The sequence below is a fragment of the Penicillium canescens genome (assembly GCF_028828765.1).
Source record: "Penicillium canescens strain IBT 15451 chromosome Unknown utg000011l_segment0_segment0, whole genome shotgun sequence".
NCBI classification, from domain to species: Eukaryota; Fungi; Ascomycota; class Eurotiomycetes; order Eurotiales; family Aspergillaceae; genus Penicillium; species Penicillium canescens.
The window spans coordinates 1,037,819-1,052,887 of NW_026703973.1; the positions used below are offsets into that span (position 1 = coordinate 1,037,819).

At 46.6% G+C, this 15,069-nt stretch overlaps 8 protein-coding genes across 8 annotated transcripts; 7 read left to right on the top strand and 1 right to left on the bottom strand.

Moving 5' to 3' along the window:
- Positions 1 to 6: 6 nt before the first annotated feature.
- On the top strand, positions 7 to 681 carry N7446_013122 (C2H2 type zinc finger domain protein; the record flags this gene model as incomplete). Its single annotated transcript, XM_058521864.1, has 2 exons — positions 7 to 90; positions 148 to 681. 2 exons carry the CDS (start codon positions 7 to 9, stop codon positions 679 to 681), a joined length of 618 nt encoding a protein of 205 aa, XP_058365341.1.
- A 207-nt stretch (positions 682 to 888) lies between these two features.
- Positions 889 to 2,096, top strand: N7446_013123 (zinc-dependent alcohol dehydrogenase family protein; the record flags this gene model as incomplete). Its single annotated transcript, XM_058521865.1, has 4 exons — positions 889 to 1,311; positions 1,361 to 1,442; positions 1,504 to 1,861; positions 1,919 to 2,096. 4 exons carry the CDS (start codon positions 889 to 891, stop codon positions 2,094 to 2,096), a joined length of 1,041 nt encoding a protein of 346 aa, XP_058365342.1.
- A 635-nt stretch (positions 2,097 to 2,731) lies between these two features.
- Positions 2,732 to 5,025, top strand: N7446_013124 (sodium:solute symporter family protein; the record flags this gene model as incomplete). Its single annotated transcript, XM_058521866.1, has 4 exons — positions 2,732 to 3,019; positions 3,071 to 3,332; positions 3,385 to 3,662; positions 3,721 to 5,025. 4 exons carry the CDS (start codon positions 2,732 to 2,734, stop codon positions 5,023 to 5,025), a joined length of 2,133 nt encoding a protein of 710 aa, XP_058365343.1.
- Positions 5,026 to 5,370: 345 nt separating this feature from the next.
- Positions 5,371 to 6,240, top strand: N7446_013125 (class I SAM-dependent methyltransferase; the record flags this gene model as incomplete). The annotated part of the gene is made up of 1 exon (XM_058521867.1): positions 5,371 to 6,240. The coding sequence occupies one exon, from the start codon at positions 5,371 to 5,373 to the stop codon at positions 6,238 to 6,240; it is 870 nt and encodes a 289-aa protein (XP_058365344.1).
- A 2,617-nt stretch (positions 6,241 to 8,857) lies between these two features.
- N7446_013126 (uncharacterized protein) lies at positions 8,858 to 9,460 on the bottom strand (the record flags this gene model as incomplete). The annotated part of the gene is made up of 2 exons (XM_058521868.1): positions 8,858 to 9,388; positions 9,452 to 9,460. 2 exons carry the CDS (start codon positions 9,458 to 9,460, stop codon positions 8,858 to 8,860), a joined length of 540 nt encoding a protein of 179 aa, XP_058365345.1.
- A 555-nt stretch (positions 9,461 to 10,015) lies between these two features.
- Positions 10,016 to 10,849, top strand: N7446_013127 (uncharacterized protein; the record flags this gene model as incomplete). The annotated part of the gene is given in 3 exon segments (XM_058521869.1): positions 10,016 to 10,045; positions 10,164 to 10,578; positions 10,590 to 10,849. The coding sequence occupies 3 exon segments, from the start codon at positions 10,016 to 10,018 to the stop codon at positions 10,847 to 10,849; spliced, it is 705 nt and encodes a 234-aa protein (XP_058365346.1).
- A 1,325-nt stretch (positions 10,850 to 12,174) lies between these two features.
- N7446_013128 (uncharacterized protein) lies at positions 12,175 to 12,798 on the top strand (the record flags this gene model as incomplete). The annotated part of the gene is made up of 1 exon (XM_058521870.1): positions 12,175 to 12,798. One exon carries the CDS (start codon positions 12,175 to 12,177, stop codon positions 12,796 to 12,798), a length of 624 nt encoding a protein of 207 aa, XP_058365347.1.
- A 568-nt stretch (positions 12,799 to 13,366) lies between these two features.
- On the top strand, positions 13,367 to 14,782 carry N7446_013129 (uncharacterized protein; the record flags this gene model as incomplete). Its single annotated transcript, XM_058521871.1, has 1 exon — positions 13,367 to 14,782. The coding sequence occupies one exon, from the start codon at positions 13,367 to 13,369 to the stop codon at positions 14,780 to 14,782; it is 1,416 nt and encodes a 471-aa protein (XP_058365348.1).
- Between the last annotated feature and the right edge of the window lie 287 nt (positions 14,783 to 15,069).

Here is a 15,069-nt window from a genome sequence, read left to right on the forward strand (position 1 = left end):
ATAGGCATGTGGGTGTCAGGAGACCAGTCCGCGCAGTCTGCGGCGATGGAGCTTCACGACAAACTTGACTTTGCTATTCGGGATCAAAGGGTATGCCGCTCGTCCACAACATACGCTGCACATGATTTGCTGACGTGTAAACCATAGGAGAAATGGGATGCCTCAGAAGTAGAGGGGGCCTGCAGCGCCTGCTTCTGGCCAACAGCGACATACCAGGCTATCCTACTACATATTATTTTCTCTGTTGTCATGAAAAGCGAAGGTGTTGTCAACCTCGACCTCAAAGCGTCTATCTCCGCTGCGGATTTAGCATTACTCAACTCACTTGTTGGAAGCTGTCGAAGATTGGGGATGTTCCTTTACCCGAACATGCTCGCTAGGTATAAAGAAGCTGACCTGCCCTCATTTGTCTGGGTTGGTATTGAGGAAGTCAAGCGATTCAATATAGCACTGTATAAGTTATGTGCGAAATTGAGCAGCTCTAGTCGGGAGGACAGGCCATTGCTACCTGCGAGTGAACTTCAATTCCCTCTCCCAAGCAATAATCCCTTGTGGAATTCAGTTGGAAGAGATGAATGGGAAGCTAATGCGAAGGAAGAGAATATGGTCTCCTTGAACGATGACCTTCAGGGGAAGTGGATTTCAAAGTTTGCAGATGTATTAGAATTCCTTGGGTTATAACTATCAATCTTTCATCACCAATGAACCGAGCGCTGGTGGGATACCGGTGGGATGCCAGATGGGAGGCCGATGAGTGGGAGGCCGGCAGGCATACAATGCTGTTATTAATCCTAGATATCCAGGATTTCTTAAATCTATAAATTCGACCATAATCTCAACAATCATTGAAGACATTCTCCAATCATCCTTACTGTGAACATTTGTACGATGGCACTCCCCAGGACCTACAAAGCCTTCCGGCACAGCAAGGGCAACACGCCCACAACACTTGATTTGGTCACGGAGGAGCTTCCGTCCTCTCTGAAGTCCAATGAAGTACTGATTCGCATCCACGCCGTGTCCCTGAATTACAGAGACGTGGCAATGATGCACGGGAAGTACCCGGTTAAGATTATCGAGCGATGTATCCCTGCATCCGATTGCGCCGCTGAGGTCGTCGGAATTGGATCTGAGGTTCATGATTTCCAAATCGGAGATCGTGTTGCGCCTATATTTGACTTGAACAATATCGACGGCACAGAAGAAGAGATATCGGTGTTGGGTGGGGATGTCCACGGAGTATTGCGCGAATATGCGGTGTTTGACCGAAATGTCTTATTCCATTTGCCCAAGCACCTTTCTTGGGAAGAGGTTAGCATGTTTTAAAATATAGTGATGCTAAAAACTAAGTTCTTGGCAGGCTGCTTGTATCACTTGCGCAGGAGTAACGGCGTGGAACGCGCTGGACATGCCTCGATCCAAAGGCACTGCTCTTCTCCAAGGTGGGATCGAATCCATATTAAATCACCATGAAACATAATAACAATCTCCATATATGTTCAGGCACTGGTGGAGTGAGCATGTTCAGTCTACTGATATGCTTGGGCGCTGGCATCCGTCCCATCATCACCTCGTCTTCTGACGAAAAGCTCGATCTGGCAAAGGCCATCGGGGGCTCAGATGCTGTTGATACTATCAACTACCGAGACCATCCTCAATGGGAGGAGGACGCACTTCGTTTTACCAACGGACGAGGTGTTGATGTTGTTGTCGACAACGTTGGGCCTTCCTCGATTGCCCAAAGCCTCTCCTCTCTTGCTAGAAGAGGGATTGTTTCCTTGGTCGGGTTTTTGGGGGGATTTGATGTAGATCGCTTCCCCGATACAGTCCTCCCGACTTTGCTAAAGAGTGCCACCATTAGGTAAGTTGCCCCTTGTCACCTATGATCATAGAAGTACTAACCGCATTGTTCCTCTAGAGGGATCAATGTTGGCTCCAAAATTGACCATCAAACATTGTGCAACTTCCTGTCAGAGAAGGATATTGGTCTGAGACCCATCATGGATAGTGTGACATTTTCTTTTGAAGATTCGCAGGCGGCGTTTGATCACCTTTGGGATGCGAAACATACGGGCAAAGTGGTGATCAAACTGTGAAGGATTTTGGCCTTATCTTCGAGAGATTATAGGAATTGGACCCTTTTTAGACTTTGGACCTGGCCACTTTAGAAAAATTCTCCATTTTTGTTTTGTGAAAACATGAGATCTCAATACTTACAAAACTGGGCCCCAACCGACTAGTGGTATACCAAGACCAACCCTATCGATTGGAAATTTCCGAGGTTATGCTGTTAATAAAATGTTGATTTATGTCGGCCGACAGATTGTAATCCCTTCTCAAGTTGTGGAGTAACGCAGTGACCCTTTTGCTCGCGATAGCGAGTGATTTTCTCGCCATCGGGTGATGATGGCACGCAATCCGACCAACATCCCCCTCATATCCAAACATAATTCGCAACTTCCACTTATGTTGACGTTCGAATAGACTTGTTTCCAACCCCTTTAGCCGTGTTTATCCTAGTTTTCCCGTATAACGCAATTGCGAACATGGACGACGTGAGAAGCACCCACCACATGGCAACTCATTGTTTCACAACTTCCCGGAGAATTTCAATTGGCTGCAGATTCGACAAGAAAATTCTTGGCATAAAGATATGATGGAATCTACAGACTTTAAATATTCCTCGGCGCTGCACATTTGACCTTGGCTTTTCTCAGCATAGCCAAGCATCATGTCTAACACGATAGATACGGCCAAGCTGGCGCTGATATCCCAGGGAGCGGCCTATGGTCTGCTTATTGGGCTTGGTGTTGTCTTTTGTGGTGTTATTCTCATCGCAGTTAAGGTTCAAAAAGCGTATCTGGCGGAGGATTCTGGAAAATCTGAAATGTTCATGGTCGCCAATCGATCTGTTGGCACGGGCTTAACTGCATCTGCGGTTTTCTCGTCATGGATGTGGATTAATGAGACAGTTTTGGCAGCTGCGATGTGCTATAGATATGGACTTGCAGTTCCTTTGGTATGTCGCTCTGGATTTGGGATCATGCGTTCACTACTGACAAATGTTTAGTGGTGGGGATCTGGCCTTTGTTTCCAGATCGCATTAATGGCCGCACTTGGCGTAATGGCCAAGATCCGAGTGCCGTATGCTCATACCTCCCTTGAGATCGTGCGTATGCGATATGGCAAGATCGGACATCTTGTTTTTGTCGTGCTCAATCTTGTAAACAACGTTTTTGGTTGCGCCTCCATGATCATGACCGGATCCCAGCTGATCTACGGGGTATCTGGAATGCACTTTGTTGCAGCTACTATCCTCATCCCACTTGGAGGTGAGTTTGCACTGATATGGAAACTTGGCATCAAATACTAAATGCGCTACAGTGGTTCTCTATACAGCAGTGGGTGGTCTGAAGGCCACATTCCTGACTGACTTCTTACACACGGCGATTGCATTGATCCTCATCATTTACTTCACGATCGCCGTTCTGACCAACAAAGAGGTCGGTGGATTGGGCGGCCTGTATGATAAGGTCGTAGCGACAGCTGGCGATAATTATATCCCTGGGAACTATGAGGGCTCTCTACTCACATTTAAGTCCAAGAACGCCATTATCTGGGGATTGATTCTAAAGTTCGGAAACCTGGCCCTCGTTGTCATGGTAAGTAGCTCCTAATTCCATGCCAAAGCACACCCGAGGCTGACATTTTATCAATCAGGATACCGCGTTCTGGCAAAAATCATTCGCAACCGAAGTCCAGGCCACAGTGCCAGGATATAATATTGCTGCGCTGGCCGTGTTTGGTATTCCATGGGGCCTCGGAACAGTCCTTGGATTAACTGCCCGAGCAATCCACAACACTCCAATCTTCCCGACATACCCTGGTGCTCTCACTTCGACGGAAGTCAGCATGGGAATGGTTATGCCATACACGATCAAAGCACTGATTGGAGACAAAGGCATAATCGGGTTCTTCTTTCTGCTGTTCATGGCCCTGACGAGCACGATCTCGTCTTCCATGATCGCTGTCAGCAGTATCCTCTCATATGATCTCTACAAGACCTATCTAAATCCGAAGGTAACAGATAAACAGCTTGTCCGGGTTAGTCATTTGACTGTGGTAATCCACGGCGTCTTTATCACTGGGATTTCGATCGCGATGAACTATGGAGGCGCGAACATGACCTGGATCAATTATCTACGACCGATCATCTCATGCCCTGGAATTCTACCGCTTATTTTCACTTTGTTCTGGTCTCGTCAAACCAGATTGGCTGCAATTGTCTCACCTGTTCTTGGCTTTTTCACTGGTCTTGCCGTCTGGCTCGCAACAGCCAAGTCAATGTATGGTGCTGTTGACATCGCCGCCACTTCAAATAACTATCCTGCCCTCTACGCCGCTATCGCGTCTTTCTTCTCGCCGGCACTGTACTCAGTTATTTTGTCGCTTTACCGACCTTCCACATTTGACTGGAGGGAATTCCTGCGCATTGAGCTTGCAGACGAGGCTCAAATACATGCGGCGTCAGACACAAGCACACTGAACGAAAGTAGCGAGGAGGATCAGACAGACGAAAAGCGTGTCACCGGGTCTGTGAAACCAGTTGCCGACGGACCTTCGGAAGCCAACTCTGACCTCGAACACATTGGCGCCAGCGAGAAGAATGCTCCGTCGGCTATTTCATCGCCTGGCTCAGTCGAGATTAGCTTGGACAATATTCAACATCCATTCGACGATGCAACTCTGAAAGAGCTTTACCGATGGCTGAAAATCGCCTGCTATATGTTTGTGGCTATTGTGTTGGTCACATTTGTTGCTTGGCCACTTCCTCTCTACCGTGACTATATTTTCACAAAACCATTCTTTGCGGGGTGGGTAACGGTGTCAATCATCTGGCAATTCGGTGCATTTGGCGCTGTTGTCATTTATCCACTGTATGATGGACGCCGCGAAATTGCCACTGGCACCAGAGGTATTTGGACCTCCTCGTTAGAGTACTTCGGCAAGAAACGAACAGCCTAGTATTATGGCAGAGCTAGGATTTAGACACAAATTCTATAGTTAGATTTAGATAATGGAGTTGATCGGAGTTTTTATGACCCGAAGAATAAATTATGCACTGAAAACATAACAGTCGGGGACCAGATCGGGATGACCCGCCATGCCTCGTAATTTGCCTACTGTAGGAAGTTTCCCCAGAGACCACCTTAGCCTGCCAAAATTTTGTCTGCTAAATATCCTTAGCGAACCGTTTCTTCATTTTTGTTCTCACGCAGCTGCTACCCCACACTCAGTCTCACCGATACCAAGTGATCATTCTTCGTCTCGCCGACTTCCTTTACAACGTTGAGATCGATCGACCCCACAATGTCTGATCAGTCTCAAAACATTTACGACGACCCGGAGTTCTTCTCTGCGTACGGAGAACTTCCCCGATCCAAACATGGGATTTCGGCTGCGCCAGAATGGCCCGTTATTTGGAACATGATCCTGAACGCTGCATCCCCCACCACTGACAATACAAACGACAACCTTAACGGCAAGGAAATCCTCGATCTAGGATGTGGATATGGCTGGTTCACTCGGTGGGCCCGTGACAACGGCGCTGCATCTATCAAAGCAGTCGACATTTCCCAGAAAATGATCGACCGCGCTAAAGAGTTCGAGGTGGAGGCTGCTCTTACCAAACAAAATCGTGGTGATTCAGTCTCCGATACGAAAGTCACGTTTGAAATCAGCGATTTGGAGTGTATCACCCTCAGCAGCGAATCAGAGGAGGGACAGTATGACCTAGTTCACAGCTCTCTCACCTTCCACTACATTGCAGATCTGGGACGGCTATTCCGCGAGATTTACGCCTCTTTGAGAAAGACATCTGCAAATGGACAAAGAGGGAAACTGGTGTTTTCAGTTGAACATCCCATCTGCACCGCACCCATTCACCCAGGGCCAGACTGGAGAGTGATCCGGGATGCATCGACAGACCATAAAGTTTGGCCGTTGAACTCCTATGGCGAGGAAGGATTGCGCTTAACAAATTGGCTTGGTATAGAGGGGGTCAGGAAGTACCATCGGACTGTTGAGACATATGTGACACTATTGTTGGAGAGTGGGTTCGCATTGACAGCACTCAAGGACTGGTCACCATCAAAAGAAGATGTGGCAGAAGAGCCGGCGTGGGAAATCGAAAGACATCGTCCGTATTTCTTGCTTATTTCTGCCGAAGTTAGAGGATAGACTCGGAACCGGCTTCTGTGGGATTCTCAAGCTGTGGGCTAGGTTGTTTGGAACAAGTACTCAGTGGCCGTTTATTAATGTTCTTGGGCAGAGCTTGGAAACGTATATTACTATGATTTAATTTTGATATTATGATGCCAGGCGTTTGTCTATATTGAAACTTTTTGGAACATAATGGGTTTATGATCTCATGATCCCGGGGGTGACTTTTGTTTCTATACCAACCTGTGGGATTCCCATCTTTAAGTGAATGATAGCGGCATATTGTGCCTTGAAGGCTGATCCCTCTATGACATGTCTATTCGATCAAAAGATGGGTTCCAAGGTTATAGTCCTATTTGGCTTAGAGCGCTCACGTTCCAAATCCGATAGTGCCGCTCATTACTTCGTCATCCTACTTACTCTCCATGTCTTTTATTTCCTCCAGGGCTGTCTCCTATACGGTTTTCCTTTTACCTCTGCAATGTTTTATCCCTGCAAAATGCCGGACCAACCCTCAAAATCCGATGAGCCTCATAATTATTCACCAATATGTCTACTTTGTGGTGTATATATTTTGAGGTTTGACGATGGAACGAGGAGCAAAAATCACCTGGATGTGCTCAAGGAGTCTCAATGGGAAATCCATCGCAAATTCCCGATTCCCGAGCATATTCTCGTGCCATCGACCGAAGTGGAGAATAAAACTTTCTCCAAATTTCCTTGGCTATCATCTTGCTATCATCGAGGGGGTAAGTTGACATTCTCATAGAAACATTTAAATTTGAAGCTAAAAGTAAATCCAAGCTGTCAGATATGCTTCTTCCTCAAAATATGTTCTCACGGGAGTTGGCCCAGCTCCACCTCTCTGTGGTCTGCCGTACCATCTTCCAAGAGACAAAAACACCGCACGAATTTCTGGACGAGAGGCGATACCACAGTATGATGACACAATATTCACACAGTTCCATCCAGGAAGTTACTGGATGCATCCAAGTCTTTATAAACACAAAAATATGGGATATGTGTTTCACTATTATTGTTGGGAGATCCTTGGCCATCTGGCAGGGAAAGAGTTGATCGAGAAGAAACTTGGTCAAGTTGTTCAAGCCGGGAAGCAGTATTGGCAAACCCATAAAGAATGGGGTTTTAGATGGGGTGTTACTGACATAGATACCCTATTTCGTGCCCAGCTCAAGAGGGTTCCATACGTGAGATGTGAGAGCTACTTTCGCGGCTGTGATATCTATGTCAATCCATGGATTATACCCGAGCTTCAAAATACAATCCAGCTTGCCCAAAATATGGTTGGAAAACGCAAAAGCTCCTATCTCAACAGATTTCCACTCGAAATCTCCCTTCTGGTGGCGGAAATCATTTGCCCTATCATCTACACTCAATCCGATGTGCAGAATATGCGTAACATGTTATCTGTGTTTGCATTGAATTTACCAGATGCCTTTTGGAGAAGCCGATTACAATCCAGACGTGATTTGTTCTTCGAGGTGAATTTGCTAGAGACTGATTCAGTGGACTGGCAGCTCTTGTGGCTAGGGTTGATGGGCCTTCTTTCCGATAAATGGTATACCTCCAGTGGATTGGCACACCGCGAGCGATTACTTGGACCAATTAGGGGAGATCATCGCAAATTTTCAATAAATTCGACAGAGACATTTTGCTGGGAGATAGTATCACAGGTTCCCTCGTTTTTTCTTGCTTTATGACAGATCGGTTATGGCACTTTACCATTCTAATGAATCCATTTAACCAACGATGCTAAATATCCACATCCTTTCTCGAATTCCTCAGAGCTAGTACACTGCCATGCGTTCGACTTGATTTAGTTCATCATTCTCTAAGTATCTGCAATTTCTTTGATTGGGGGGTCCTTTTCTATCGAATTTGTTGACTGCAGCTCCATCTATTCCGACAATCTGTATAGTAAAGCCGTTGGGGCGTAGCTCGCAAGGCCAAATTTCGCGACATTAGAACCTTCTGTTCACATAGCTAGATGAGAGGGCTAAAAAGAGTAAAAAAAATGCCTATCTAGTACAAGATGTTAGAATAAGACCTAGCAAAAATGCTTCCATAGAAGTCATGAATTCCTCGTTATTAGTATAATATCAGATCGGGTATAAATACCAATACTGAATATCTCAGGACTGATTGATGGAAGGAAAATGTTGAGGAATTGGTGCCTCGGGTGTCAGGCCAGTTCAGGTAACGAGTTAGTTAGATAACTGAGAGCTTCTCTCTTCCCTTCTTCGTAGCTAGATCAATACCATACATATTGCTGTCTCTCTTTGTTCTCAGAAACATAGCTTAGGGTAATCAGCCCCTCAGTGTATAACTGACCAAATGGATTAGACTATTATTACAAGGAGGTATATGTATACACAAACGGAAACAGAGCAGAGGAATAGAAGCCAAGATGGCAAGCCGATTTTGGAGATTCCGTTCCTTGAAGAGGAATTCCCACTCTAATGCTGATGGTCAGTGTTAGCTACTCAATATGAACTTTTCTTACAACAGGTAGCTACCATTCCAACTTTACAATTATCCAGTGCACGCCCAAAGACAGAAAATCAAGTATGTCTGTTATTCGGTATGATACATGCCTATATGACTAGCTATGTATTCAGTGATTGGCCTTGATATGGTCGAGTATCTGTTGGATAGCAATACGATCATTCTTCAGGTGCAAGCGTCCAGCTGTAGATGGGACCGTGGGATCACCAATGTCCCGAACACTGTTGGTTGCGTCGTCGTACAGATATACGCGCATATACATGCCCACCGCAATTATCCCATATACCGGCGTTCGGTTGACATGCCGGGTGCGGTGGGTTGCAGAAAGATATTGATCGAGTTGTTGCACACCTTCCCCCCAGGTCGAGGCTCGTGTTTCCAAACCAGTCCTCTTGCATTGCACAATCAGAAATTTGTTGGCTCGCTGTTGGGCAGACGGATACTGGAACGTATGCAAATCTGAAAACCCCCGCTGCCCCGCTTGGCTTGTATGACGGTCTTGGGGGCGTGTCACATAGCCCTGTTGGACGGGGAATTGCCATGTAAGGATGGTGTTCCAGACACCATACAGGACACTCTCGGATCCAGCCCGAGGAACGCGGCTGGTCTCTCGCTGAATGGCGGGAATATCGAAATAGTTCTGATAATATTGACATCAGTGGCCCGAAATCTCGTAAATGCCCAGGTGGAATCTTTGACTTACCAAAGCCATGTTGAAAACGTCTGAGGAGAAGTATTGAAACTCGACGTTGCAGTTATCTTATATACCTATCGACATATTATTCACTCGTACTTTTACCATTGAACACCATTCAAACTATGCCCGGGCATATTGTTTACTGCTCCATCAATAGGGATGTAAATACATTGGGCTGTTAAATGAATACATAATAGGCTAAGAAATAAAGACACAATGGCCCAGTAAATAAGCACACAATATACCAGTAAATGAATACAGTATACCGGATTCATGGGTAAATTAATTGATTGATTCGGAGTGAAGCAGAGCTCTATCATAAATAACTACACATAGTAGCATTAGCCTCTGACCAGTCTGAGTAATCAGTGAGCGATCAGTGAGCGCTTATTGGACCTCCGGCTTTCTCACGTGATGTATTTGAGCAGCTCACTCTGAGCGCCCTCGTAAAAGCGGCGGCAGCTCAGATAGGAAAGCCCTACCCGGAAGAGGAAATACGTTACGTACAGTGACCACTAATCTGGTGGGCGCCGCTTTCGTGCTGATGAGCTGCTCGCCGCCAGCACATAGATGCCCCGGGCGGCTACGGGGTCCATCGCGGTGTGATACCTAGAGAACACCGACAAAACATTTACTGCTCCGTGGGGAAGTGTCATGTGCGTCCCCTGTCCGGCCCGCAGGATTGTACCGCTACTCAGACGCTCACTTCACACCGTAGGACTACTTGACATCCTTACGACTTCCAAAATTTGGGACGATTGTCCGGAACAACGAGGGCAGATACGAGTATGGTCCCTTGTCAGGAATCGGCCGTCCGTTCGACACCGCAACCCCATTCTTCGAGGCGTGGGCCGACAGCGTCAAGATTAAGCAGGATAAAGAGACAATCACACGCATGATGCAGAGAGGTCCAATCCCGGCGGAACAGATGGTTATGATTATCGAGAATTTCCCATCGCAGATCGAAGCGATATCTAGCCGGCTGTCCTTGTGCAACGAAGGGCCAATCCCTCTGGACCATGGTGACTTTCTTCATAGTAACATCATGGTGAATGGGAATAGCTTCGATTTAACGGGAATCATCGAATGGGAAGCGCATGTACAGTTCCCTGAGGGCTCATCGCGTTCCCCGAGTTTCTTACAGCCATTCCTGTCTCCTTCGACTTCCCTCAGAAATACGACCAAGATGGGCAGCCCTTTGGTCAGGAGTTACGAGAAAAATGGCGCGAGCGAAGGGAGTATATTGAAATGGTAAGATTGGCCGAGCTTAAAGATAGCCTACTCTCGGCTTGCCTTAGCAGCAAGAGGAGCCAGAATATAGCTTATGTGTATGGGTCGTATACTAATTTTGGAAAGCTGGGCTTTTATGATCGGGTTGTAAAAGAGTTAGAGAGCAAGGAATAAAACTTCAATGGCAAAAGTGAGCTTCAAAGTTGGACTAGATAGCAAATTATAGTGGCAAGCCCAAATTTGTGCAACTCTGTATTCAAGTATGCGCGCGTCGACTATCACAGACGTAAGGAGTCTGCGTCGCCTCGTGTTCCGGGCCTGGTGCTCTAGCACCAAGCAACATGCATACTATTTACCAATTGCTAGAAAATAACGTCTTTACCGCCTCGAATTGGCTTAGTAGCTCATTAATTGGTAGCCCATTAATCACTTGATGCGGAAGAGCTTCGAGCCATATCGACAAGCCCGAGATTACGACGATGTACATAACTTCGACTTTGATTCAATGTAGGCAGCAGTGGCTTCAGTTGAGGCGCAGGGCTATGTGGTTACGCTAGTCCCGATTCAGTATGCAGTAGGTACTGCGAAAAATCTAAGTGGGTCTTTGCTCGCAGCCAGTTATAGCGGCCATGTTGGCCTGGGTCTTAGTGAATGTGGCTGGTTAAAACTTGGACTTGATATGAGTGTCGTATCATCGGAACTAATATTACTTCACATAGTCAAATGTCAAATACTCCTTTATATGTGCTGTCCATCTACAAAAGCATTGGCATGCCCAGTAGATAGACCGGCTATGTTTCGGTGGCCGCGATGGTTCTCTATAGGCGAGGCGCTGAACCTAATTGGGCTAGGAGTGCGACGAGACAACAGGGGCCCGGATGCTACTGGTCCCCATCTACTAAACCTTCAGGAGTAAGCAGCCCTGCAAAAGAAGATGCAGATCCACAATCTTATATTTTCACGGGGCGTGTGGCTCTGACCTTGGATTTGACCGCACAGCCTCAAGAAGCTTAGCAGTCCTATTTGGGATATGAATGCGAGCTGACGGACATAGGTAGTTAAATAGCAGCCCAATGCCCATGAATTGAATATCATACAAGGCCAAAGCAGTTATTTCGAAGTCTATAATCGTCACTCATCTCTTCACCGGCCATTATGATCGACTATCGGCATGGGATCTCAATTCTAGAGATCATCGTTTACATTCCAACCTTCTTCCTCGCCCTTTGGATGGCATTTCACCATGGATTCAAAAGAGTTCCGGCTGGTACTTCTTTGTTGTTTTCTCTCTTGCACGCATTACCGGTGCAGCATGCTATCTGGCCACAATAAATGCGCCTTCCAATATCGATCTTTATATTACATGGGCTGTCTGCACGTCGCTCGGGATATCACCATTGATCCTAGCCTGCGTAGGTCTTTTATCGCGAGCGTGAGTAGCATTTGACTTATTTAATCACTTGGCAGTGACTGATTGTCTTTCTAGAAACGACTCCATAATGCGAAAGACAGCCAATCCTCTCTCCCCCCTGCTCTTCCGAGCCGTCAGTCTTCTTTCGCTAGTTGCCTTGATTGTGAGCATCGTCGGAAGTACCGAAAATAGCGACATCACCCACGGCCTGGTAAACACCAAGACACAAGTTGCCCTGGTTCTCTTTTTGGTCACCTGGGTTGGGGTGTGCATCCTATTCCTCCTCGTTGCAAATCGTTCCCATAGCATCGAGGACGGAGAACATCGCCTACTCCTCGCAGTCGGAATTTCACTTCCTTTGATCCTCGTTCGACTGATCTACTCATTTATCTATTCTTTCGGCCACAAATCTGACTTCAGCATGCTTTCGGGAAATGTCACGGTTCAGCTGGTGATGTCTGTTTTGGAAGAGATCGTTACTGTTCTCGTGTGTCTAGGAATTGGTCTCACACTCCAAGTGCGACCAAGTCCGGAGTACTCCCACCAGCCTAGTGTTTCCGATCGACAGAGTGACGCGATTGAAATGGAAAGTGGTGGCTATCAGGAACATCAATCTCGCAGGAGGCAAAACCCACGGCCCAAGCGTCGTGGTGGTCCTCTGACCAAACTGGTGATGTTCATCGTAGATGAGATTAATGACAGGAGGAAGTGATGGAAGTAATGGAATGGTTGAATGGTTTTGTATTAGAAGACGGAGGTCCGGTGTCAAATACGCAGAGTGATGTTGTTGGACATTCAAGATATATTTTTTTCGGCCATAGACTAGGAGCTAAATAGATACATTGATTTTGAAATATGCATTTAATATTCTTATTTGGTTTGTAAGGTTCTTAAAGTCGATTGTTTTCCCCTCTCGCTATTGGTGAGATTGTGCACGCTACCAAGTCTTTAACGATATATTGAACATCCCAATGAACACCTTCACTATTCTTAATTTTTTTTTTTTTTTGTACTTTCTGATTTTTACTTCCTACGAGGTATATAGCATATCAACAAAATCTGTTCGAAATTGTTCCCCTTTTTCATAGTTAAATCCATGACGTCAGGACTGAGCTTCACTCCAGGCAGAAGCGGCAAAGGGCGACAAAAAAGTAGCCTGCACCAAACAGGCAAGAAGATCCTTACCCTGCGAGAAATCAGGCCTTTAATTTGCCAAATGGATATCTCAACTCAACTCCCCTGGAGATCGTTCCAATCATACTGCTGAAGGCATCGCCCTGATGGATCCCAGCACAGGAACTCCCCTGTTCGTTGCCCAAGAGGCGCTGTGCTACTACCCAATCAGCACAATATACAACTCATGTCCCCGATACCTGTTCTATGCTCTCATTCTGGCAAGCTGTGTAACCCGATGGACTGGATGGTTGGCGGACGTGTTTCTGGGCGCTGCGGCGACATATGCAGGGACGGCAGCCATCCAAGCGTTCATTCTCGTTTCCAGTCAACAAAAGCCACAGGAACCTAGTCTCATTACTATTCCGTTTATATCCTCAAACACGAGTCTCACGAAGGACTTTCCTCAACTGGTCACGGAAACGGACCATCTCATGCTTGCACCTGCCTCTTTGGAGTTGGATGCCGATGCCGTTCTTGCTATTGTCGTTACTGGTTACCTGGTGTTCCTACCCCTCCAAAGCTGGTCGCGAGTCTTGACTCACGACCGAGCGCGCAACCTTTTGTTTTATCTCTGGAATATCCTTATGCTGGCGGGTTCGATCTGTGCTCTGATCTATGCCGCGAAAGTACCAAATACTCCGCTGCAGTACATGTTTTGCTATCCCGACTTCCCACCGTATAGTGACACCTCAAGTGACGGTTGGGGGGACTCCTGGAGGACTTCGACTTGGAACAATAGCGTGTGGGAGACATTCTCGAATACTTCACGCTGGGGCCAAATCGGGGATATCTGCTATAACCCCTGCTTCAATACTAGCCAGATTCTACGACAACAAAGCTCCTTGCACTCAGCTACGGTAACAGAAGAAGACTCCGCAGCGCCATCATCCCACGGATTTTGGAACAAAATTCTTTACTCGAAGCGGTACATCTACAGTCTCATCATCCTATGTCTCGTTCTCAACTGCCTACTGCTGGTCTTCAGGTTTCTCCCATACAAATCGCGAATCCCCTCTTCTCAGATCGTAGTTATCTACAAAAGTCGACGGAAAATCTGGACCGACTTCAAAGAAGATGTTCGCAATGGAGTGAAACGCCCAGTAAACGAGAAACCCGGAAATGAAGAGGGCGGGAATGCAACATCTGTCGCCAAGCAACCCTCACATTTGCGACGACTGCGGCCTTTCTTCACTTGGCAGTTTCTTAAGGCGTTTTTGCATGTTTCAGTTGACGCTGGGATTCTGTTCGGCATTGTTTTCAGTATGATTATTAGCCCATTCACTATCGTCGCATTCGTCGTATGGGTTGAGTGGACTCTATACAACGACGGCCCATCACAGGAGAGCCCACAACAGGTTGGACAGTGGGCGTATCTGGTTTCGATTGCACTTCTCGTGATCTCCGCTGGGATTTTAACACTAAAATATCGACTCGCCTCATCCACAGAGTTGGACAATGAGATTGACGCTCTGCGAAAGCACTTGAGTGATCTAGAGGAGAAGAGAGAAGCCCGGTCATAATCAGATGAAATTTGAGGCCAGTTGACTGGAAGATGATCAATGAAATTAGGCTTACCAAAAACAGCCAATAGACACCTTTGTTTGCTTCGGTAGAAGCGTCTCTGCTTCCCAGTCTTCAGTGGGATTTTTAAGTGAAATCTCCTTTGCTGTGGGAGAGGACAACTTTCTTTGTTTACCCTGACAGCCCTCCCATATTCGCCGGGATAGCCTATCGTAATTAGGTACTACTTCGAATAGATTGAAGCAGCTTGGTCGCCAAGCCAGCCCCCTTTGGCACCAACCACGCG